Source organism: Eleutherodactylus coqui, chromosome 12 (genome assembly GCF_035609145.1).
Source record: "Eleutherodactylus coqui strain aEleCoq1 chromosome 12, aEleCoq1.hap1, whole genome shotgun sequence".
In the NCBI taxonomy this organism is placed as follows: domain Eukaryota; kingdom Metazoa; phylum Chordata; class Amphibia; order Anura; family Eleutherodactylidae; genus Eleutherodactylus; species Eleutherodactylus coqui.
Window position 1 is genome coordinate 26840797 of NC_089848.1, and position 24589 is coordinate 26865385.

General features: G+C 42.0%; 1 protein-coding gene across 10 annotated transcripts in view; it reads left to right on the plus strand.

Annotated features, from left to right (window-relative positions):
• The window catches only part of TRAK1 (trafficking kinesin protein 1), a 119408-nt gene that overhangs the window by 90431 nt on the left and 4388 nt on the right, over positions 1–24589 (plus strand). For 3 of the 10 annotated variants that reach the window (XM_066584508.1, XM_066584506.1, XM_066584503.1), the window contains 5 exons: positions 281–357; positions 1669–1911; positions 3201–3520; positions 11675–12001; positions 21427–21529. In XM_066584508.1, the coding sequence (XP_066440605.1) occupies positions 281–357; positions 1669–1911; positions 3201–3520; positions 11675–12001; positions 21427–21529 (1070 nt within the window). Of the gene's footprint in view, positions 1–280; positions 358–1668; positions 1912–3200; positions 3521–11674; positions 13340–21426; positions 21530–22943; positions 23032–24589 lie in introns of those variants that run through there. The other 7 variants (XM_066584509.1, XM_066584504.1, XM_066584510.1 and 4 more) reach the window with 5 other exon arrangements.

Here is a 24589-nt window from a genome sequence, read left to right on the forward strand (position 1 = left end):
TTCGCTGACAGCCGAGGACCCAGAGGAGAAGACGGAAGCATGTTTTTTGGGTTTTTTTCATGACTTCTGCTTTCTCTTTTACAGGCAACATAGTACTATGAGCAAAACACCCTAGGCTTTAGGGGGTTAATGCTAGAAGCCATTAAATTTACAGCAAATACTCTGATGTTTTTGCTTAATTTCTGACAAATTATGTTGTTTTATCTTTACACCCGCTGACTGACACGTCAAAGATGCGTACAACTGATCTGTTGGCAACTTGTTTGTTTTCGGTTAACAGGACTCCTTAGCAGCTGAGATAGAGGGGTCTATGAGGAAAGAGCTGCAGATTGATGATCCAGACTCTCCGGAGATGAAGTAAGAAGATTCCTCCATTGCTTTACATGGGTTTTAGTAATCTTTGTGCTATAACTTAGACAATACGGTGGTGTACCAGCTGTCCTCCTTTTCTTTTTTAAGGCAGGTGTGGAAAACAAAATGCTCCAAAAAAGTGCTTTCAAAAGAAGTTGTCGTGTGTTTTTTTAAAAATTTTTTTATTTACTTTTGTCAATCGACTAACAAATTTAAATTGAATCATTATTTGCTGTACCCTTTGCCTTCAAAAGAGCGTCAGTCCTTCTAGGCACCCTTGCACGCAGTTTTTGAATGAACTCAGCAGGGTGGTTGTTCTGACATTTTGGAGAACTAAGCACAGATGTTCTGTGGATGTCGGCTCGCTCCACTCCTTCTGTCTCCATGTAATCCCAGACAAACTGGCTGATGTTGGTAGCAGGACTCTGTGGGGCCATATCATCACTTCCAGGACTCCTTGTTCTTTGCTCGATAGATAATTCTTAGTGACTTTGGTTGGGTGTTTGGGGTCGTGGTCCTGCTGGAGAATACATTTGAAATCCGATGCCTCCCTGATGGTATTGAATGATGGATAAGTATCTGCCTGTATTTCTCAGCATTGAGGACATCATTAATCCTGACCAAATCCCTAACTCCATGTGCTGTAATGCAGCCCCAAACTTGCAAGGACCCTCCATATGAATGATGATCATTATCGCCTGTTTGGTATGATTGGTTAATTATACACCTGACCTTGTGTAAGTGTACCTAGAAGAACTGCTGCTGTTTGATGGCCCAGGATGGTCACGACAAACTCGGTTGTTTTAGCTTTCTCCTTTGTTCGCTTAGCATTTTGTTGACAAAAATTTACAACATTAAAGGGCCACTCCCTGCCCCCCTCACCTGACTGCCTGTTACATCCTGGAGATGGTCTTAGTGTATTCGTCACTCTCATGCAGTGCAGCCCCTTGTCTCATAATTATCAGCGGAGATTGTTTACTTGCAGTCAATGCCATGATGCATTAGCTGGGGCTATACCATTTATACCTGCAGGGAGGAACAGTTTAGTTATTGTTAACTTCTATATTCTTCTAAATAAGCTACAAAGCATAAGTATACAGTGAAGAGGATGAGCTGTGATCTGCTCTATTATACCTGTGTGACAGGAGCCATGTGATCATCAGTAGCTATGACAGGAGCGTCTGTGTCCCTCTCTAGATAGTTTTTATGGTAGCTCCATGGGATGGCATTACACATGAATAATGTATACAGTGTCTTGGTTTTCTTTTTCTTCCTTACATATGTTAATGACTTTATGAAATCTATATTTTCTCCTAGTGGCAATCGCCAAAAACGTGTGTTTGAAACTGTGCGGAATGTGAACCAAGTAGTGAAGCAGAGGTCATTGGCACCTTCTCCCATGAACATCCCAGGATCTAACCAGTCCTCCGCAATGAACTCTCTAATGTCCAGCTGTGTCAGCACACCACGATCCAGTCTCTACGGAGGAGATATTTCTAATATTGTCATAGATAATAAAAACAATAGCATTATACTGGAAACCGAGACGCCCGACAACAGGTTAGTGCCGACGCTCGAGTTACTGTGTAGGGTTTAACTAAATCTTAAGTCCTCAGTAGAACAGTTTGTTTTCCAGGTGGCATATGGATGCTTTACATTTCAGATATTCCTTTATTGGAGTGAAACTTGTGTCTACATACATTATTTTAATGGCTGTTCTCTAAATTTTGGGCTTTTATAACGTACTGTTAGACTATCTTATCAGATTTTTTAGCTCTTTGGGTTTTGCCAAGTTTGTCCTGTTAGTTGCTCTTTTACACATCCCTATATATGCAATTGATTCTATTAAATACATACACAGAGATCCATGTATGGAGCTCTTCAATAAAATTGCCCTCATGTGAGCATGTATAAACCCATGCTGCCCATTTAGCACACGTATCAAACTCAAAGCTCATGGGCCAAATCTAGCCCACAAGGTCCGGACGCAAAAGAGCCTCTTCTAGATCAGAGGGTCCTTAGCTTGCCTGGAAGACCCTCTAGCACACACTGGACTCATTTGCGGCATGCTACTGGGTACCAGGATCAAGGCCGCTATCTTGGTCCTACACGGACATCGGGTGCATGCGGACTGAGCGCTGTGGCTGTTACTGCAGCCCCCGGAGCCTTTGGTATGTGCCCCTATCCACTTCTCCGGCTGAGCCTATCCTGCAATACAGCGCTGCTTGCCGGGGCTCAAACCATGAGGTGGCTTAACATCCTGGGTGGTCCGTGTTACCATCTTACAGAGGTCAGTCTGTTCCAGCCCGCCTGTCCATATCCTGTGAGCTTGCTGCATAGATCAGAGGACGTTGTTATACTGCTGTAAGGGCTCTGCCCTAAGGAATTTTTGGGTAACCTTTCACAGGGTTCTGCAAACTCCCATAATTTTTTCCTCTTCTCTGATTTACTTGGCAGTTGTTGGGACTTGTGCCTCAATTTTTCTAGACTAGAACCTTGCTGCTCTCCCCCTCCCTCCACACGTAGACACACTTTTTTAAATATATCCTTTACAAATGGGTTTGACACCCCTGCCTCATAGTGTCAGTTCCCAGGTCTATTTTCAAATGGCGTTTACAGTAGTTAAAGTTGCTTATCATTAAGTATGAAGAGTGCTAAACACAAAATGTTAAACCTGTAGAACAAACTTTTTTTTTTTTTTTTTCCCCCATCTAGAAAGTTTAACCAGAAACTCCTTTTTTTTTTTTTTTTTTTTACATTATAGAATGTTATAAACACTACTTTCCTGCTTAAACAATGATTTGTCTCTGATCGTCGTCCTTTTCTTGCTTTTCCTATTTTGTCTTCAGTGAAGGAGATAAGAACAAGAAGCCTGGCACACCGGGAACCCCAGGTTCTAATGACCTAGAGACAGCCCTACGACGTTTGTCCCTTCGGCGTGAGAACTACCTTCTAGAACGCAAGTTTTTTGAAGATGATCAAGAAAGGAAATTGCGCAGCCTAGCGGAGAAGGGGGAGCTTCACAGTGGATCCGTCACGCCAACAGAAAGCATCATGTCCTTGGGTACCCACTCCTCCAGGCTATCGGAGTTCACCGGCATCTCAGGAATGTCCTTCAGCAGCCGCTCTTACCTACCAGAGAAACTTCAGATCGTGAAGCCCCTAGAAGGTGACAAAGGGCCTCGGCCCTTCTATGTTTTGCTTAGTGACTCATTGTGGGCTCTGATACATCATCAGAAAGCAGGCACTTTACCTAATGCACACTCTTTTTACTTTAGAGATAGCCATCCTCGTTGTTGGTTTGAGATATTTTAGTGTTAATATGGTATCGAAAAATGTGTTGACTTGTGTAAAATGCTTTGACAATATTTGTATGCACTTCTTGTTGCACTCATACATAATGTGCCATACATATCAGATGTATGCTTCCAAACTAGTGCACAACCCCATATTCCTACCCTGTTAGACCCTGTGCTCCTTTCTTGAGAAGGTCAGGCAGGCATGGGCGTGTGAAACTTGCATCATTGGCTGCAAAAGTAGGCACTTTTGAGTTTTTGGTAAGTTTTCACAAACTTGGATGTGCTCCACAGGATGGTAAAGCATATACTGCTGCCTAAAGTTTGCCTTAAACGGAGTACATAAGATTTAATCCATGCTAGTGATTGTATGAACAGTTGATTAATGTGGTAATGTCTTCTAGAAATGTTTGCCAAAATGTTGGACCATTTTGATGTTTTAATGACCCCCTTTAGCCATCTTGAGGCGCTGAGCTGAAAACTCCACCGATCCCATAGCCATCTACGGAGCACCTTGCTTCCATTCACACATGACTTGGAGACCTGGAAATCTCTGAGCTGTGTTGACTGCGGCCTTCTCCGATTTCACCGGAGCTGTAGCCTACATAGGGTGAACTGATCACAAGTTGTGGAACTGATGAGAAATTGTATGAATTTTTAAAACTGTTGAAAAATGTTAGCTGTGTTTTCACTTTGACTTGCAGTTTTCCATTATCCTGAAATTTTTGAAAAAACGATCTGTGTTTTGTATGGCCGCATTACAAAGAAGATTCTGGCATTGGAAAGCCATTACCCTGCCTGCGAAGCTTATCTGGGGGAAAGTGTTCAAAACTGGTGCGGTTTTCAGCTGGAAAGTGATTGTTGGTCATGAGCAGCTCCTCCCATGTTCACTTGCACCATACTTCATATACCTTTCCAATAAGCAATTGTAAAATAGGATATTTTAAGGGGTATTCCAGTCCTTTTTTGTTTTTGCTATTGATGACCAACAGTTCATGAACTGATGATCGTTGGAGATCTTCTTGAGGCCGCTGTCAATGTGTGAAGCACAAAGTGCTGACCATAGCACAGTGGCCCGTGGTGGTATTGCAGGTGCAGCTTGCACTGAATTCAGTGGAAGCTATGCTGCAGTACCAAGCCGGGCCACTGTGCTATGATTGGCACGTTCTGCTTTTTGTGCTGACCGCAGTGACAGCAGCTGCTTGGCTAGGAATCAAAGCGGTGAGGGCCCACTTATCTGTTGGTGACCTGGTGGTCATCAATGGCAAAAATAAAGTATCAGAATACTCCTGCAACACCATATAGTTTGTCTGTTTTGGGAGCGTAGTCAGATGGTAAACTGCATGACAGTCCATTTACATCTACAAAGCTTTCTTTTTTTATTTCTGAAATCTAAATCTTGCCCTCCTTGAAGTCTTGGGTTCTTCATGGTCACCAACTTAAATAGTTTGCACAAGTCCAAAGGTTGAAGATTTGTTAAAGTGCATTGCAGAGAGTAGTTGAGACTACTGTTTGTTTTGTAATGTAGACACTACTCGATATACAGATGGAGGCCTTTATAACTGTGGGGTGAGTGGGGGGGGGAGAACTTTATTAAAAAATTCTGAATAACTTATATTTTCTAATTTTTACTTGCCATTAATGAAGATGGATGTTTTTCACCAATGGTGATGAGAATGGGATGTTTAGCAGTCGTTGAACTGTTTGACAAGCACGTCACTGATTCTGTACCCTGTACTATGTATGTTCTGTTTCCTTTGACTCCTCCTCTTCAGTTGGTCGTCTTGTATCTTGTGCTTTTATTGTATCTCTTATCTTTCAATAAAATTTCCGTTATATTTCATCTTTCTTTTTTCCTATGCTGGTTTTTCTTTAATCATCCTGTTATATCCATATACAATTCGTTTTGACTTCCCATAATATAATTTTGTATCATTTTACCTGTTTTTGAAAAAAATAGTAAATCGTGGCTACATGTAAAAGAAGGCACAATAACCTAGATTTACTTGAGACTTAAAGGCTTGTTCCACGAAAAGCACATATCTATTCACAGGATGGGTGATCAATGCCTGATCCCTGGGGCTTACCCCCTGTGAACTGCGCGGATCTCTAGAATAAGGATCCTGAGCCCCAGCTCCGGAGGACTTCATGGAGCCCTGGTCCTCCCTGCTCACTGCTACTCCCTGCAGCTCAGGCGCCCGGCTTTTGGACGAAAGAAAAAGTGCTGTTTGAGCCAGATCTGCGACGGAAGTTCCAGCCAGAGGTTCCAATGCAGATGTGAGACCGGCCTTGCTGCTGCTCTTGGATATCTTGGTCAGTCCAGTGGGCCATGAATGGTGTGGCAAGATGCATGCAAAACCACCACTCATCTGCAATGGGGGGGTTCGGGGGTCCGTGTTCTAGTGGTTGAGAGAACTTTACAGTGATGAAACATTTGATCACCCGTCTTGTGATTAGGTGATGTCTTTTATGGAACACTCTTAAGAGTCCTCGCCTTGCTTGCATTGCATTAACCCCTTGAGTGGCAGGTTTCCTACCACCCTGTCGTGCCCACCAGGGCAGGTTTTTTAAAATGGTCTAATCATTGAATTTCAACTAGTTTTGCAGTTGCGTCTCAAGAGCCATAACTTTTTCATTTTTCCATTGACATGGCCATATGAGGGCTTGTTTTTTGCGGGACAAGTTGTGATTTTTTTAAACAGGGGGGAGGAAAAAAAGAAATGGGGAAAAAAGAAAAAAGGAGCCATGTCATTAAGGGGTTAAATGTATTAACTTCCTTCTCTGGGTCATTACGACGCATGGATACCACATGTGTGATTTGTATTTTTACAAAGTAAAGGGAGACAAGTGTTTTTTTAATTTTTTTAATTTTTTAACTTTTTTTTTTTAAATTTAAAAAAAAATTTTTTTTTTTTTTTGTCTCTTTAGGGGACTTCCACAGGGACCCATCAGGACCCCTGATCACATTCCAGGGGTCCGATGGTGACAGCCCTTTACATGCTGCAGTGACAGCCCTTTATATGCTGCAGTCACATAGACTGCAGCATGTAAAGGGTTAACACAGCAGAGATCGGAGGTTTTCTCTGATCTCTGCTGTAAGAGCTAGTACCTAGCTGTCCTCTGACAGCTAACAACCAGCTCTCCCTGCCACAGAGACCATCGGCTTGCTTCTGACAAGCCGATGGTCTCTATGGCAACCTGTAAACAAAGCAGGACATTGCCGACATGTCGGCAATATCTTCTGCTGGTTTTTCAAAGCCCTTGCTTTGTTCTCTGTGGGTCTGTGCAGGCAGAGCACACTGCCACAGCTTGTGGCATTGTGCTCTGCAGCTCCCATAGTGATACATAGCCCGGAAATCTTCCGGGCTATGTTGCTATGAGCAGTGGAGCTCGTCACGGAACTTTTCCGGGCGTGCCACTCAAGGGGTTAACATGCAGCACAATGCATTCTCCAGTTGGCTTGCCTGCATCCCATTTCAATTATTATTCCAAAATATATACTTTACCATTTTTTATACAGATTCACATTCTACATATGTCCTCAAAATGAGATTTAATTTCAGTGTTAAACTTTATGTGCCGTATATTGATTCTTTCTTTTTGCTCCCTTTTGTGTGAATTTTTTTTTTTCATGTTTTTTTTTCTCCTTTATTGCTTTCAGTTTGACCACGCACATAGGTCAGACAATAATATGAAGGGTTTGTGATGTAATCTGTGGGTATGTATGCAAACATCTTAATAGTAGCATAGAAATGAAAGCTTTGGTTTGTCACAGCCTTCCATTTAACCCTTTGTTGCTGTAGGTAGCTCACTGTATATAGATGCAATGTTTCCCTGAATTATCAGCATGTACTCTTGCGAGCTGTAATGGTACCACATGGCGGGTAGACCCGTGTTTGGGTATAGCTTGTCATAGTTGTCTTAGTATAGCTAGTACATGAGTCAGTCTTGAGAGAAACTTTTAAATAAGGTAACCCAATTGTGTCACTGCAAAGTGACCATTGTAGCGTGCCGAAAAAGACTGGACTGCAGAAATGATCATAAAAATGTTGAAAATTACATATAAAAACCTGTAAAAAAACAGAACATGAAGGAAATGCATCACCTCAGGTCACATACATATGAAGTTCCTAAAGAAACTCCTACTGCTATCAACCTACAATAGGCGCATCCGAGCTCCACGTCATGCACTTAATAGTGTTACCACGTGACCGAGCGTCTGGCAATCCCTGCACTTTAACAGCCACGTTTTGCCCTTCGCTTCTTAGGAAGATGGTCTTTAGCGCATCAACTCACTTTTTTTTCCATGACATGAAGTAAGAAAAATGTACAAAGAGTGGGGGGAATTTATTAATCATTTTATATTGGTTCTAAGGCAGAGCAAGGTCCCAAATTAGGGTCTCGTTAGAACAAAAATAACATTTATTTCTTGTGTGTAACTTTTTTTTGTTTAAGTCTAATAAGGCTAGTGTGTCAGAAAACGCCAAGATGCGTATTAGGCCTCATGTCCACGGGCACGCACGGGTTCTGAGTGCAGAATCCTGCAGTGGATTCCACTTGGGCCCGCAGACATGAGGCAAAAAAATACATTTACTCACCTGGCATCCAGCAGGTATCCATCAGGCCGGACCTTCGTTTGTACGGCGCATGCGCCATGCTTTTTTTTTTTTTTTTTTTTTTTAAATTTCATTTGAAATTTAAATCTCCTAATGAATTTATAACAAGATGATAGAATGGTAGCATGCATATGACCTTAACATACAAGAAATGTCAAACTTTCATAAATCGCAGTCGCACAGTTATATTCGTAAGATGTCCATAGTGTAAACTTCACAGGTCAGACCACAAATGAAGAGCACGCTCTATATCTAAATCTGAAATTAGCACAACGGCAGACGAATGAAACATCAATTTAGCATAAAGATGGGAGAAGAAATCAAAGGAAAAAGGCAGTTATTTGGATAGTGATGTATCCAAGGGTTCCACTTGAACAAGTACTTGTCTAAGCAGTCATTTTTAAGAGCATACATTGTTTTCGTGAGTTGTGATCAGAGATCATCTGGATTAGTTCCTCAATGGAGGGAGTCCTAGGAGATCTCCAGGTCCAGTTCCTCACTGGACGGGGTTATAAGATTACTCTCCAATAGTAGGATAGCTAGTTTAGGAGTCTTGGGAACATTTTGCTCCAGTGATCCTCCTTGGGGACAATACCTCACTCCGGAAGGTAGACAGCAGCAGGCAACACCAAAATATGTGGAAAAGCGTACCTGCTTGCCCACATGTTCTCCGGCACTGATCACTTGAACTGGAAAAGGATCTAGCTAATTTTGCCGGGGTATAATACCATCTAGTGAGTAACTTCAAATGTACTTCTAGTAAATTAGAATTGTTTGACGATCTATTAGCACATTCGAAAGAAAAGCACTGGGCAACAGAACTGTTCCGTGAGATCCTTCTCCCAGTTCAGAAGGTGGGCTCTTTGAGTCTCCCATATCTCCCGAGAGGACATAACTCACTCTAACAAGGCACTGAGACGCAGGGGTAGAGCTGATAAGCATTTTGTTTAGTTTGTAGGGGGAATGCTACCCTCTGAAGCTAAGAGGTCCCAGAAGAGAGTAGATCTGTAGGCATATAAAAAAAAAAAGTCTTCCAAAGGAATTCTGAATTTCTGTACAAGGACTGAAAAGATGATAAGCATGTCATCTTGCAACAAGTCATTCATGTAGATCGGTGTTTCTCAACTCCAGTCCTCAGCGACCCCCAACAGGTCATGTTTTCAGGATTTCCTCAGTGTTGCACAGGTGATGTAGTTGTCGGTGCCTCAGACATTGCCACAGTCCTTCTTACTATAGGAGATCCTGAATACATGACCTGTTGGGGGTTCCTGAGGACTGGAGTTGATGTAGATGACTCTACTCGACCACATTTTTGTGCGCAAGTCTGGGATAAGGAGAATCAAGGCTTTCCAGTTGTAGTTTGACTATACTTTTTTCCCAGGTGCTGATTTAGTTCTCTGAGCTAACTGGTTCCATGAGTGGAGAGCCGTCTGAAAAGGCAGCGGGAGCAAAGAGGGTAGAAGGGATCTTGGTATGGAGGCTGCAAGGAGGGTTTTTAGAGACATGCGATTAATCGGCTGTGATTTTGTGTCCAACCCTAATCTGTGGCTCTGCTCTACCAAGCCCGAGTCTGGTTTATATTAGATGCATGGAAATAGGACTACAAATTGGGTACATCCAGGCCTCCCTGTTCAGAAAAAGAATAGAAGAAGTAACTCTTGGCTTTTCCCCCACCATATAAATACATTGAGAACCGCAAGAGAAATTGTGCGACAGTGATCTAAAATGTTAAATTCTACCAAATTTTTTATATAACACAACTTGGCCCAGCCATGAAGGGTTCTTGTTTTTTGGGTTTTTTTGCAAGAGACCTCCGCTCCTCTTGCAGTCGCAGCAGCAGTTTGTTTTTTTTTGTTTTTTTTACTTCTGTTGTCTATACAAGACTATGGGGGCGGCCAACATTTCTGAGCTACATTCAACAGCATTTAGAGAGATGCTTTACAGCAGCTTCATGGGCCATTTGCACAATGGACAGGAGGACCCATTGACTTGTATTGGAGACTATTCTAGGCATGTTCTGTGACCTGTGCGGTTTACATGGAGGGTGGAGTAGAAGGTCACAGCTGATCCTCTATTAATGGTGGATCCTGTGTGGACTTCAGTGTACTGCAAAACTTTCTTTACAGATCAGGAAGTATCGGACCATTTTGGGCTGTGTGGTCAGTGTGAAAAATGCAGGATTCCAGCGTTTTTTCTTTTTTTTTTTTTTTTCATTTGCAGTCCATTTAGGGGAGAAAAAAATTCTTAAATGTGATATTATGTAAGAAAGCATTTTCTTATGACGCCTTCCTTTTAAATCCCAATGGGACTAAATCAACACTTTTAAGAGGTCCATCAAAATGTAGCTGAGAAGAGTTCAAAAAAATGTATTTTGCGATCATTGAGTGAATAAGGCTTGGTTCACATTTGTGCTGGGACTTCCATTCAGAAATCCAGCACAAAATGTGTGAAGAAATGGGCCTGCATGCAGTGCTGCTTCTACCAGTAAAATGCCCGGCAGCTGAACAGATACATTGTAGTCAATGAGTTCGGTTTAGTCATAAGATGGGCCCATTCAGCCAGGGAATACTCCCCTTCCTCCCCCCCCCCCCCCCCCCCCCCGAATGGAGTAAGGAAATGGAACTCCCACCGTAGATGTGAAAGCAGCCTTACTGTGAAAAGGAAAATGTGCTGGTAAACTTATCAGCGGGGCACCCAAAAATGAATTTCTTTACGATGCAAGTAGCTTAGATTGCTTTAGCCGTTTTACTTACTTTTTATTTCACAGGCTATACAGAATATCTAAATATATTCTACTTTTACACCACATAACTGTATTTTTCTAATGCCTCCACCAGAGGACAATAAACCTTGCTCTATAAATGTATACATCTGTCAAGCCGTATCCTCCACACGCTATGTATTTTAAGAATTTTTAAGTCCCTTAATAATTTGGAAATGTCTTGTGAGATATGTAGCCTTCTACTCGGAGTTCGCATCTGCATTGTAGGCGTAGTTAGGAAATCTGCTCGGCAAAGTCAGCATGCTGTGCTATTTTGTCCGGTCGAGTGAAACCCAACAGCTACCCGGTGGAGTCGGTGGTGACCGGTACATCCCCCGGCTGGCGCTGTGTTCCTTTAGCAGAGCCGGAAGACACAATGCCCCAACGTAGATGTGAACAGAGTCTTAGTTTGGAAAACTATATTCTTCAAGTTATAAAGCACAATTTGGCCAACTTCAGTTGCCTAGTGTTAAGAAAACTTTATATTTTTACCGGCAACTGCTGCTTCATTATTGAAGATATCCGTAATCAAGACGCTTCATCATTGGTGGTCATTTGGCACCATGTTTGAACTTTTAATTGTAGAGTTACTAGTAAAATAATGGCTTTTTGTATCGTTTTAATTTGAATATTTGTTCTGTCTGTTCCAGGTTCAGCAACTTTACATCACTGGCAGCAGTTGGCACAGCCTCATCTAGGAGGTATCCTGGACCCTAGACCTGGAGTAGTTACCAAGGGCTTCCGCACCTTAGATCTTGACCAGGACGACGTGTACTGCTTCACAGACTTTGAAGAAGACGAGACAGGTGACATTCCTTTCAAGAGCTTAACTACCTCGAGTGCCGTCCAACATTCAGAGACCTCAGGTGAGAGGTCTCAAGCACAAGTGACTGTGTCTGACAGCAAGAATTGTCCGAGCCGTTCTCAGGCTGCCCCAGAGGACTTGCAAGAGCCCGCGGCCGACGATGAGGGGTCTGGTGAGGGATCCTCCTTACGTCCTGTAAAATGGACATCTTTACAGGATATTGAGTATTGGGCCATTTTCACCTCTACACCACAGCGCATCAGCAAATGTTTCACTTCATACGATAAGTGATCTGAGCAATTAACAAATCTCTTGCTTGGCAGGTCTCCTCGTCCAGATTTGTTTCCAAAAACCTCGTCTTATTATATGTAAAGGCTGCTAAAAGAAGGAGGCTGGTAAACGCGGACTGTACTGCACTATATTGACCTGTATGTTGTTGGTGTGTTTTGTGAGCGCTTATGAATGTTTAGTTCGTCTGCCGTCTTGTGGAGTTATGCTAGCATTAGGATTCTACTACACTGACTTGAAGGCAAAATAACAGATTTCGTTAAGTCCAATGACTGTCACATCTATAGAAAGTCAGGGAGTATGTTTGAAGGGGTTGCCCCATTTGTAGCTGTGTTGCTGCAGGAAGCATACAGCGCTGTACGGTGCTCAGTGGCCCAAATGGGTACTGCAGTACCTATCCACTTCAATATGTTTCAGCCTGCAGAACCAACTCAGCAGCTGCACAATGAATGGAGCTGTTTGTAGTAAAATGGCTAAAAGTGGGACAACCCCTTTAAAGTCACATTTGACTTGCAGCAGTTGCACAAGAATAGCGTCCCATTAAACTCCTAGTTGTTCTGCAGTAGTCCATTGGTTTCTGGTAATTGTTTGCCAGCCTGCCCTGGACATCGCATGGTGCTGTGCGGATGAGTCGCAAATGGTAGAATACTTGTTTCTGAAAACTTACATATGCCAAAGCAGCTCATGTACCTCTTATGACATGACAACTAGATATACTGTAAATGTGGGATCAGTGGAAGTACTGGACCCTGGTGGTTTCTGCACGCACCATCTTGGTGGTCAGCCACCAATGGGAAGAAGACCCCTATGTTCTTGATGGCGACTCCCCTGCAATTTTTAATTGGTGGGCAGCCACCAATGGGAAGAAGAGCCCCTACGTGCTTGATGGAGACTCCCCCACCACTACCTTTTTTTTATTTTGCCATGCCTAATATATTGGTAAAACTCTTGTTTGTTGCTCTCCATCACAGACCTGCACATATATTATGTGTACTACATACCTACCGTTCTTTTCTTTCCGTTTTTACACCACACACACTATTTTATATGTTAAAGCGTGTGACTAACAATGATCCATTTAAGGATGTTTTGCACTTCAAAATGATTATTTTTGCACTATTGAATATTATATTTGTACAGATTTGCTAAAAATATTTTATGTAAGATTTTACAGGGCTAAAACTGAATATTTGGATTAAAGGGATTTTGGCATATTAAACACTTTTAAAATCCTTCTTAATAGTCTTAATTTGGAGTACTTAATTTTCTTACGGATGTTAATAGAAATGGTGAACGTGTAGTAAACGTTTTTTAATAGTTTTCGCTCAACAGTTAGTAATTATCATGAACTACTGAATTCACGTAGAAATCTAAATTTTTAATAACTTTTTCTCATAAAGGTCAGTCTGCATCTTTCTCAGTCCTGTATGAAACCAGTTTCAACATAGTGATTGGCATAAATCAGTGGTAGACATCCGGTAGCCCCCTCTTCCATGTGTAGAGTACATTGCACAGTTCCGTCTGATTCCACATCCATCCGGTGTATTCAGTGATGCTTGAGAGTTTGTGAACAGATTAGAAGTTTCTGCTTATATTTTTAACCTAAAGCTACATCAGGTATTCACACAAGTCCTAAAAGTAGATGGAGAACCGGATCAGATCAGGTAAAGCAGTCAAAAATATTCACTTGGTCTTTTGTTACTCACAGGTATGCGATTCAATACTTTTTCTCAATAAATTAAAAAAAAGTATGTGAACCTTTAGTATCTGGTGTAAACCCCTTGTGAAGCAATAACTGCATCTAAAATGTTTCAGTAATGTTGATTAGTCCTAAAGGTTCACATACTTTTGCCACTCAGACGTGATATTGGATCATATTTTCCTCAAATAATTAATATATTTACTTCTATCTACTTTTTTAGAACTTGTGTGAAAACCTGATGTAGTTTTCGCTCAAATAAAAGCAGAAATGTAGAAGATTCTGAAGGGTTCACAAACTTTGAAGCACAACTCTATCAACGGCATGAAGACATGGCTTTTAATTTTTAGTGATCGGACCCTTCACTTCGATGCATCATGGCTTATAAGCCTATTGTCTGTCTTGCTCCTATTCTATGAGCTGACTGACCTGAGTGATTATCACAATTCATGGGTAAATCTCACAACATTTTGAAGTCCAGTATTACTTGATTTGGGTCTAAAATTACAATTTTGTGATATATAAATTTTTTTAATTTTTTTTTTTTTCCTTTCTCCAAACTTAGATGGTTCTCTTTGCATAATGGAATGGCATTGGCCGCAATTCCTTCCAGTAATTCTATACTGATGAGACTTGTTTCGATGCCGAATCCCACACTCTGTAATTCAAGGGGTAGACTGAGAAATCTTGTAGTGAAATGATTGGTTTATTATCGGTCGAGTGATAGCTGCAGTCCACAAACAGTCAAAGGAAATTTATACATTTTACATCAATTTTCTGGTATTTAATTGCTTCGTGACCCACATATGAATCTCAACTGTAAATACCTCCTTGTCATTATATATCTATATCTATCCACAGCATATTCTGTGTATGGAGCGGGCTCTGGAGTCAAACCCCGCTCCGTATATGGTGAAGATCGTCTGCCTGCAACAGCTGTGATCATAGAGCACCCTGATTGCGGCTGTTAACCCTTTAAATGCCACTGTCCATTCCAATAGCAACACTGAAATATCCTAAACAGACCCCTCAAAATAAGTTCGTGGAAGGTGGTGAGGGGTGCCAGCCAGGTGCCATTGCAGCCTGGGCCCCCCCCCCCCCCCCCAAAGGCCACCCGGGCTGCCATGTATTTCCGCCTATTAAGATGTGCCTGTAGCGCATTTTTGAAACTGGTACCATACAAGGGTTAGAGTACAGACTGCAACGAACAAGGCTCAAGTCAAATAGACCATATGATACCACACAAAGGTTAATAGGTTGCCTGTTAAAACACAGTATAACGCAATCAAATAATCTCAAGTTCAAGTCCCCTATGGGGATTAATAAAAACAGGTGTAAAAAATGTTTATATATGAAAATTAAAAAAACCTTTTCCAGTTGTCGCATCAAAAAGCTAAAAAAATGTAAAAACTCTGTAAATTGGTATTGCTCCATTTGTAAAAGTACAGTTTTTATTTAAAATGTGACATTAATCCCACAGGGTTAGAGGGGCTTTCCAGGCAGCGCACGCTGTCAGAGCCAGGATACATCGGGGTCGGAGCGGTAGCTGCTGCTCCAGCCTGTGTAGTGGCCAGTGCTTGTAACTGCAGGCGCAGCTCTCATTGAAATTGATCGTCCAATCACTAGCGCCGGCCACTAAAACAACGGCTTCCACTCTGACCCTGATGTATCATTCCGGACAGTGGGCGCTGCCTGGAAAACCCCTTTAACTTGGTCAGGAAAAACTAAATAGTGGCAGAATCGTACCTTTTTGGTCACTCCATCTCCACAAAAACATTGAATAAAAAGCAACCTAAAAGTCGTATGTTGCCCAAAATGCTACAGGTCATCCATCAAAAATCAGCCCTGGCAGCCCTGTTGGGAAAATAAGGTATAGGGGTGAAAAGATGGCGGCAAAGGAATTCTTCCCTTTTTTTTTTTTATTTTTTTCTTCCTTGAGCATTTTGTATATTTAGAAAAATAAACAAATATTTGGTTTTGCTGTACTCTTACTGACCCACAGAATAAAGACAACCTGCATCATGAACTTCACCCACAAACCATTCAAAATTTTTCTTTTACCATTTAGCCCCAACTAGAAATTTTTAAGTCTTCCAATATATTATATGGTGGGTTTAATGGTATAATTTGGGTGGAAAAAAAACTTGTCCTGTAAAAAAAAAAACAAGCCCTCTTGTAGATGTCACCTGAAAAATAAAGTTATGGTTTTTTTTGAAAGTTGAGATACTAGAATGGAGAATGGGACTTGGACACAATGATCCTCCTGATGAAAGTGTTAAGTCGCAGGTTTTGTAGACGATATATTTGCACCAAAACGGCTCTCTCCTTCTTGCTACTTTTGAGAGCTGGCGAGAAAAGGGGCGGAGTCTCCTGCAGTTTATCAGGTCCAATTTACAGCAGGAGCCGTTGCAAATTTATAATGGAAACCCCCGCCACCACTTAGCGGTAGGACGCTCGCGGGGAGCCAAAGAATGTGCCTCATTTATTAAGGTTTAGAACTCCCAATAACTTTTTTGCACATCTTTCTGCTTTGTAGGGGCATTGTGTAAGTCAGAACACATTGGAGCAGAGTTATTAAGACTAGAGATTCATACACTTGTCAGAACAAACGCCCTATTTCAGTCCTTACACCTGACACGCATGATACTTCACCTAGAGGGGTATAAACTGGACTAAGAGGGAAGGCTCAAAAATAAACTACGACCCATTAGGCAAGTGATGCACATGTGTTTGTGTTGGTGTGAAGATCACCTCACTACATCCGTGACAGTCGGCCTGATGAAGTACACGCAAGTGTATTGGAAGTACTCATACATGTGCTACATTTGGTCAGAAGTAGATCTACTGGTCATATACACCACCTACTGTAGGTGCGCCACTGTGGATGTGTGAGACAAAGGCTGCATGTACACGACCGAGAAACTCGCACAAGTTTTTGTGCTTTGCTAGACGCATCCTTTTGAATGGACTTTTTATTTTTCTTCTAACAGCGATGCTGCAAGGTTAAAGTTGTTTTCAATGGGACCTTTGAAGACCTCACGTGGCACTCTCCTGTAGTGGAATGTGATGCTCCCCATGGAAATTGACAGGAAACGCTTGCGATCCTCTAACGCACGTGCAACACAACCCAGGATCGTAATTTCACAGAAGTGATGCAAGTTGTTTTTGGAATGAAACTCCTCGCATCCATGTGTAAAAAGCAAGTTGGCAAGTGCGATCTTGAGCTGAGTTTCTCAGCCGGATATTGCCCACGCCCGTGTGAATGTAGCCCATGTCCTGGGTTTTGTAACTGCTGTTTTTAGGGAGTCAGATGGAGCCCTGGTTAAGAACCATGGTTGGTCAGTTGCTCAACCCGAGACCAATAAGGTCTCCGTTTGGCACAAGTGCTGGAAACTAATGGAAACCTGCTGAGACAGAATAGCGTGGTCAAATACTGCTATTCAGTACAAAGGAAGAAAATGAATAGGAATCTGCTCACATAGACATCCTATTGGTCTCCGTCTGAGCATTGGTGGAAGACTATGGTTCTGAACTGTAGCTTCCGGTTGAATGCCATTTTCAGTGAGTCCAGGATGGAAAAGCCAGGTACACACTGAAAGGGTGCTGGTACCTCGTCTCTCTGACTCTGTTCCTGGGACTAGGTCCATATGTGCTAGCTAGAGATGAGCGAACGTACTCGGTTCGGGTGTTTTTGGACTACTGACTACTCGGACGAAAAGATTCGGGGTGCGCGGGGGGGTTGCAGAGTTCCCCACTGCTACCCCCGTTCCACCGCCCCAACCCCCCCCCACCCCAAATCTTTTCGCCCGAGTAGTCAGTTACTCGGAAAAAGCGGTGCTCGACTCCAAAAACATCCGAACCGAGTATGCTCGCTCATCTCTAGCGCTAGCGAAATGGTAAACTAGAATACCTGTGTAGGGATACATACTTGTAAGGAGACAGATGCCAGGGACACTACTTGGGGTTATGTGTAATACATGAGGGAGAGGCCTGTTCACCTTTTTAAGCCCATTGTTAAATGCCCTACTTGTCTGACTCAAATGTTCACCTGCTTGTAGGGCCATGGAAAAACGACAACGATCAACTGATCAACAAGCAAACTAAATCGTTGGCCGATTGCTGCTTTTCAGCGAACCTAAAAATACTCGCTGGTTCGGCTGTACATCTCCATGTGAACAGGTTTTAGGGGGACAAATTACCATGTTAATGATCGTCAGTCCCCATAACAGTGATACTTGGGAGTTGTAAAACGTAAGCAAACGTTGATCGAAATGCATGGTGAGCAGTCCCCGTTGCATCGAGAGAAGAATCAGGCTGTGTATAAGGACCTTTACTTGATCAACGGGAGTAAGTTGTAGCAGGACTCGGGACTGCACTAGCGGGAGGTTTCCTGGGCTACATATATCCAGTACAACTCATCAACTTAAGGCCGACTTCACATTGGCGAAGGCATGATTGACTACTGATATCGCCCTCGCAGTCCTTCTAAAAACCCCTGGATGTGAGGGGTTTTCACATGGAAACAGCCTCACATTCCTGCGGGGCTGAAGGAACCCCCTGGCATGGCTGTCGCGGCAGGGGATCCGGATGTTCTCCCATTTTTTTCAATAGGGGCCAACAATGCTGGCCCTGTTGAAAGCAATGGGCGATATCGCAAAAAGATAGGACATGCTGCAATTTATTTTTTCATGCAGCATTGTAGGAGGGATAACATCGTAAATGAGAATGAAACCATTGAAAATCATTAGTTTGATAATCATGTGTTTTCACTTACATCGCGCAAATTTCTCGCCAATGTAAAGCCACCATTGGCATTTCTTCTCATGCTCCCCGACCTACTATATACATTTTTAGTACAGTCCAGCTGCTGCCTCCCCTTTGTCCCGATAGTCACCTACATGAAGGGGCTAAAATAGATATCACAAATAAGAGCAAAAATACTATTCGTACTTTACTGAAATGGCGAATTAATCAAATTATTTCTGATTTAATCACTCGGCCCTAATTGAACCCATTATTTTAGGTGCATCATAGCTCCTTACTATATGCTGCTTATCAGATTTGTGCCTTTTGGATCTTTTCATCTCACTTTTGACTGACCTATACCTCTTGCCTGTCCGTAGGCCCTCGAGTATAGACTTCCAATGTATTCCTTCCTGATAGGCTCTCTTCACATCTCATGTTTGGCTATGTCTATATTAACATCTGCGTCAGAGGATCCAAGAAAGAAAAAACCTAGTGCTGCATGCTATTTAGTTAATTTAGTAGAAAAAGTCCGGACTAAAATTGTAAATTGTCCATCAATGTGTTTTTCGATGTGAAAAATGTTAGATTTTTTTTTTGTTTGTTTTTTGGCTAAATTGTCCAATTTCTACTATAATTAGTAGAGCTACTTTGGAAAACTAATAGATTGTGTTAGTAATGTGTGATTCTGATTCTGCAGCTTAGTTGTCTCCTACAGTCCCAAAAATCTGGAAGAACATCAAGGTTTGGTATACCGGCAATTTAGGCCCATCTGTCCTCTCTACTGTCGCTTTTCTGCCCTCCAGGCATCGGGGAACATGGTATCAGTTCTCTGTTCTTCTGTGCTCAGAACTTTGCTTGACTCTTCTTTTAGCAGCCTCTATATCTAATCAATGGTTTTACGTTTTCAGTGTTCTGCAAAATCATGCGATTGGCTCTGGGCAACATAACCTTTCTTTCCGGAGTTATATGCAACATGTGTTGGATTGATTATACAGTAGACTGACTGCAAATGGTTCTTCTCACCAGTCATTATTGCATATAGTGCTCTTACATTGATGCCATAGTAGCTCTGGAAAGAATATTGCTAATCTGTGGTTCTCCCTTACTAATTTCACTGTTGTCGTATTTAGAAAAACCCTCCGATCTCAATAGTGTTCCCTTGTAGAATAATCTCTATGCTATGATATACAAGAGGGTTTCTGCATAGCTTCTACTGTCACATATGGAACGTTGACTTTGCTTCATGAATCTGTGCTTTGTCTGTGATTGATCTTGTCTTTTCGCTATGATGTATAATATATTTTAATTTACAGTTGGGTCCAGGAGTATTTGAACACTGATACTATTTCATAATTTAGCCTTTCTATGTTACCACAATGGATGTGAAACAAAGCCAATAATTTGTGATTTGAAGTGTAAACTTTCAGCTTTAAAGAGATATTCAAGAACTTTTTAACTACTAATGATCTATCCTCGTGAGGGGTCAGAGTTGATCAATGAGGGTCAGGCCGATCAGTTGATCGTTTGGTTGACTGCCAGTGTAGCTGGATGGACGTAGTCATAGGTGGTCAGGGAAGGAAGTGTAATAACTGCTTTCAATCCTGTTTAAATCAATGGTAGCTCTGCCTCCTATTACATTTCCGGCTCCTCATTGCCGTCAGGGTCACATGCCCGGTCCTTACCGCAGTGAAGAGTCAGAAGTCAGGAACGCTATATTTTCTCCTTAGTGAGAGCACCTAAAAGGTGAGTGAGTGAGTGAGACTTGTAAGGCCATTCATGCTCCTCTGGGTAATATGCAAAAAAGGGGGATGGAACAATACCTCTGCAGCACCACCTATTGGAAGGCAGCAGTCCTGCAATCAGTGTTAGACTTTTTAATTCCCAGTCATTGTTACAAGGCTTGTATAAAGTCCAAGCCAGAATCCATACACAGACAGATGTTTCAGGGGGGGGGGGGTTTGCTGCTCATCAGCGTGCAGTAGGTTTCTCACTTGCCTAGCGAGAGGCTTGTGACATGAACCGAAAGTAATAACAGGCAGAACTCCCATTGATTTTGATGGGATTGAAAGTGGCTATTACACTTCATCCGATGACCACCTAGGATGCCATACGGCCCGCTGCACTGACAGCAGACCGAATGATCAGCTCCTCGTCGGGAATCCGAGAGTCTGGCCCCCACTGATCAAATACTGATGACCTATTCTGAGGATAGGTCATCAATAGTTTCAGAATACCCCTTTTAAGCCAAGGCACGTAGCAAAAACATTACATTAATAGTTTGGAAATTGGTCATTACTGAGTCCAAATACTTCTGGACCCAACTTTGTGAGTCTTGATTTAGAAGCTTAGAAAAAGCAATCTTCAGTGCCATGTTTTTATAGTAAATCATGTATTAGTACAGACGTTTAGAAAGCCGGGGTTAGAAAAGATGAAACATTAAGTTTTATGTGCACTTTGCCAAACTTTTTTGCCCCCTAATTCAGTGCATCTAAAATAAAAGTGAAAGGATATTGTAAAAATCTTCATTAAAGATTTCTTGCGGCCATATATCTACAGCTCTTATGTCTGTGGGAGCGCCCTACAAATAAACCCCATGTAGTCTGATCCCATATGTCAGAATCCTATCTCTCTGTCCCCTACACTTAGATTTTGGTAGGGACAGATGGAAGATGGCAATAACTTAAAAAAACAAAAAACCTTCTAATGTCTACAAATACTTTTTAAGCCAAGTTAATATCATTTAGTTTAGGGCTAATTGTTTAATGGAAAATTTGTAATATGGTGTATGTATTAAAAAAGCCAGGTTATTTGGAGAAATGTCCTTTTATTTAGTGTCTTTTTTTTAACTTTTCTTCTATCTACAGTGCACCATCCTGGGAAATGTTTGTCTCAGACCAATTCCACCTTCACCTTCACCACGTGTCGGATTTTGCACCCGTCTGATGAGCTCACACGAGTCACTCCGAGGTCAGATATTAATTTTATATATTTGTTTTGTGTTTTACAAGTGAATTTCCATTTTTATGAAATGGTTTAAAGATGGTTTGAGATAATAATAAAAAAACAAAAAACTGCTCCCCATGATGGAGTATAAACCAGCTGGTACCCCCCTCTCCCGGGACTCCTGCATCGGCCGCTCCAGGTCTTCCCTGTGTTGGGATATTTGTAGGCTGTAGCAGTCTTTGATGTCTCATTCACAGGCTGAGTGCAGCATGTCAACACGGATCCAGCGCAGACGATGGAGCTCTCGTGTAGGGAGTTGGGATAGGCGCATATCGGCTGGCTAATTCTTTATCATTGGGAGCATGTTACAGCTGCATACTCATGGCATTTTTGGAAGGTGGCCGGTTCTCTGCATATAGGCTTTCATACACCCCTCTGACAGAGTATACTCCATATACATAATTATGGACCTCCTACTTTTGAGCTGACCTATGTTGGAGTGTAGACACTGCCTCTACAAATGTACATATACGTAGTATGTTGCGTCACAGTATTGTATGGAGGCCCATGTTCTGTGGACCCTAGGGTCCATTGGGTTTCTGATGTTTTTAATGGGAAGAATAAGTGCTGCAGATGCCACTGATAAGCAATTCTCACATGTTAGAACTTAAAGCAGCTATATCGCCTCCTTCTTTTTTTTTAACTTAAGTTTTAGAAAGTTTACAACTCCCGTCTTGGTGACGGGTAAACAGCATATTGAAAAGGAAAACTTATATAAATAGAGTATTGTGATAAATAGACATATATTGAAAGTGAATTACTGTGATAAATAGACATATATATTGAAAGCGAAATACTCCTCTGTAGAACAGGTCTTTGAATCTGCTCTGGCAATGGCTGAACACAAAAAAAAAAGTTTCTAAAGAAGATCAGCAATAGAAAGCTCTAGCACACTGGTAGTATTACATGGCTAGAGATGGATTGTCGGTCTTGATTCTTATCCTAAAGGAAAAACAAGGGACCCGTCTACGGGGCACAAGGTGGAATAAACATCCCTTCGGAAGAAAACTGTAATAAAGCAGTCAGTTGAAATGCACAAGAACGTCCATAGGGTGTGTGAATAATCGTATCACCAGCCTCCAGTAGACGGGCATCCATTGTAGGAAAAGGAGAATCAAAGAGCGAAGAGATAGCAAAGAAAGGAAAGGAGGAGCCCCAGGAGAAAGGGGAAGAAGGAAAGGGCATGAGGGAGGGGAAAGCTGAGGACCTGCCCACGAGGTCCACACTGGTGTCAGATGTTTTGGTTCTGTCCAATCAATTCACTTCTTAGATGCAGACTTTATCTGGGTGTTGTGGGCTGTGATGGGTAAAGCTGAGACTTATATGGAAAATCTGATAATTAAATTAATTTAATTAAAATCAAACGTGATTTTCACAGGTCTTTTGATGAAGACGACGAAAGCAATTTATACCATGTTTTGCTGACAGAAGCTATAGGGCAGGCACTATGACAAGCATGGCAGGGGGTGAGCAGCATTGCAGATGCCCTCTCTTGCTGGCTGGGCCACTGTAGTTGAGACGTGTGTGCCCCCCAGTTAACACACACTCACAGAATCGTCATTCTAACACCACTAAAATCCATATAACTGTAAGATTGCAGGGCGTTTTATCATTCTAATGGAATACAGAGAAGGCTTGTCTGACTCACCGGCATGTTGTCTTGTGGAACTGCTAAATATATATATATATAATCAGTTGTGTTTGCAGGCTTGCCCTATTACTACAGGCATGTACAGTGTGTGAAAAGTGGTTATGTGCCGTTATTTCCTCTTAAACATGCTTATATGAACTTTGTGTAACAGGTTGGAAAGTGTCGTCTGTGTGTTTTTTGTATTTTTAAATTAAAGTATGGATAGTGTACAATAGAAGTAGCTAACTCGGCTTGTATAATCCAACTTTCCATTCCATAGAAGGCATCCCATCGGTCACCAACACTGACTAGTTAGAGTACAATAAAAGGGCATGTCTGAATGCCTAAAAAGGAAGTAGTAATTTGATCATGACCGTATTGACACTGCACATGGTGCAGCACTGCCCTTTTTAAGTTTTACATTTTACAATATGTAAACCTTTCATATAAGGTGATATTCACAGGAAGCTCCAAGTGTAGGTTGTAATGCCGCAAACCAAGTTCATGAATAAAGGAAACTTGACTGTACCACGTTCCCCCGAAAATAAGACCTACCTCTAAAACAAGCCTTACCCGAAATTTTAGGGAGGGTGAGGATGGGCTTGAAATAGAATACGCCAAAAATAAGCTCTAGCTACACTACATTGGGGGAAAAAAATATACACATTACCTAGCAGGGGCAGTCTGGGTCCCTCCCGCTGGTCTCCAGAGTTCTGGCAGCTTGCTTGCAGTTCTCAGCCGCTCACAGAAGATCGCTTGCTGGTAATGGGGTTCGATGAACCAATCACAGCCATCACATTGAATGGCTGTGATTGGTTCATCGAGTGCTGCATTGATTGGCTGAGCCGTGGCGCTCTAGAACCAGAGTAATCGCTTGTTGGAGGCGGGGTTTACAAGCGATCTTCTGTCGGCTGTGGACTACAAGCAAACCTGCCAGACCTCCGGAGACCAGCAGGAGTGACCTGGACATCGCCTGCTAGGTAAGTATGATAAGACATCCCCCAAAAATAAGACCCTGTGCCTCTTTGGGCAAAAATTAATATAAGCCAGGGTTTTATTTTGGGGGAAACACGGTAGACGTTTTTTGGGTAGATAAAATGAAGAACCTATAAGAAGGCTTTTACAGTGCGGTGGAATAACCGTCATCTGGGTCAGTGAGTACGATAGAGGAAGGTGTACACGCAGACCAGTATTGGGCTTGGTTCACACCTGCATCATAGCTGTGACAAATTCAATTTTAAATGGATTCTTAGACCCTGGTGGACTCTGATAAATGGTCCATCAGGGTTCAAGTATTTTTGTAAGCAAAAGTACATCTGCAGACCACTATTCTTTCCATCAAATACACCAGAATGCTTTAAGAAAACCATATCCAAATGTATATTTAAAAAAAG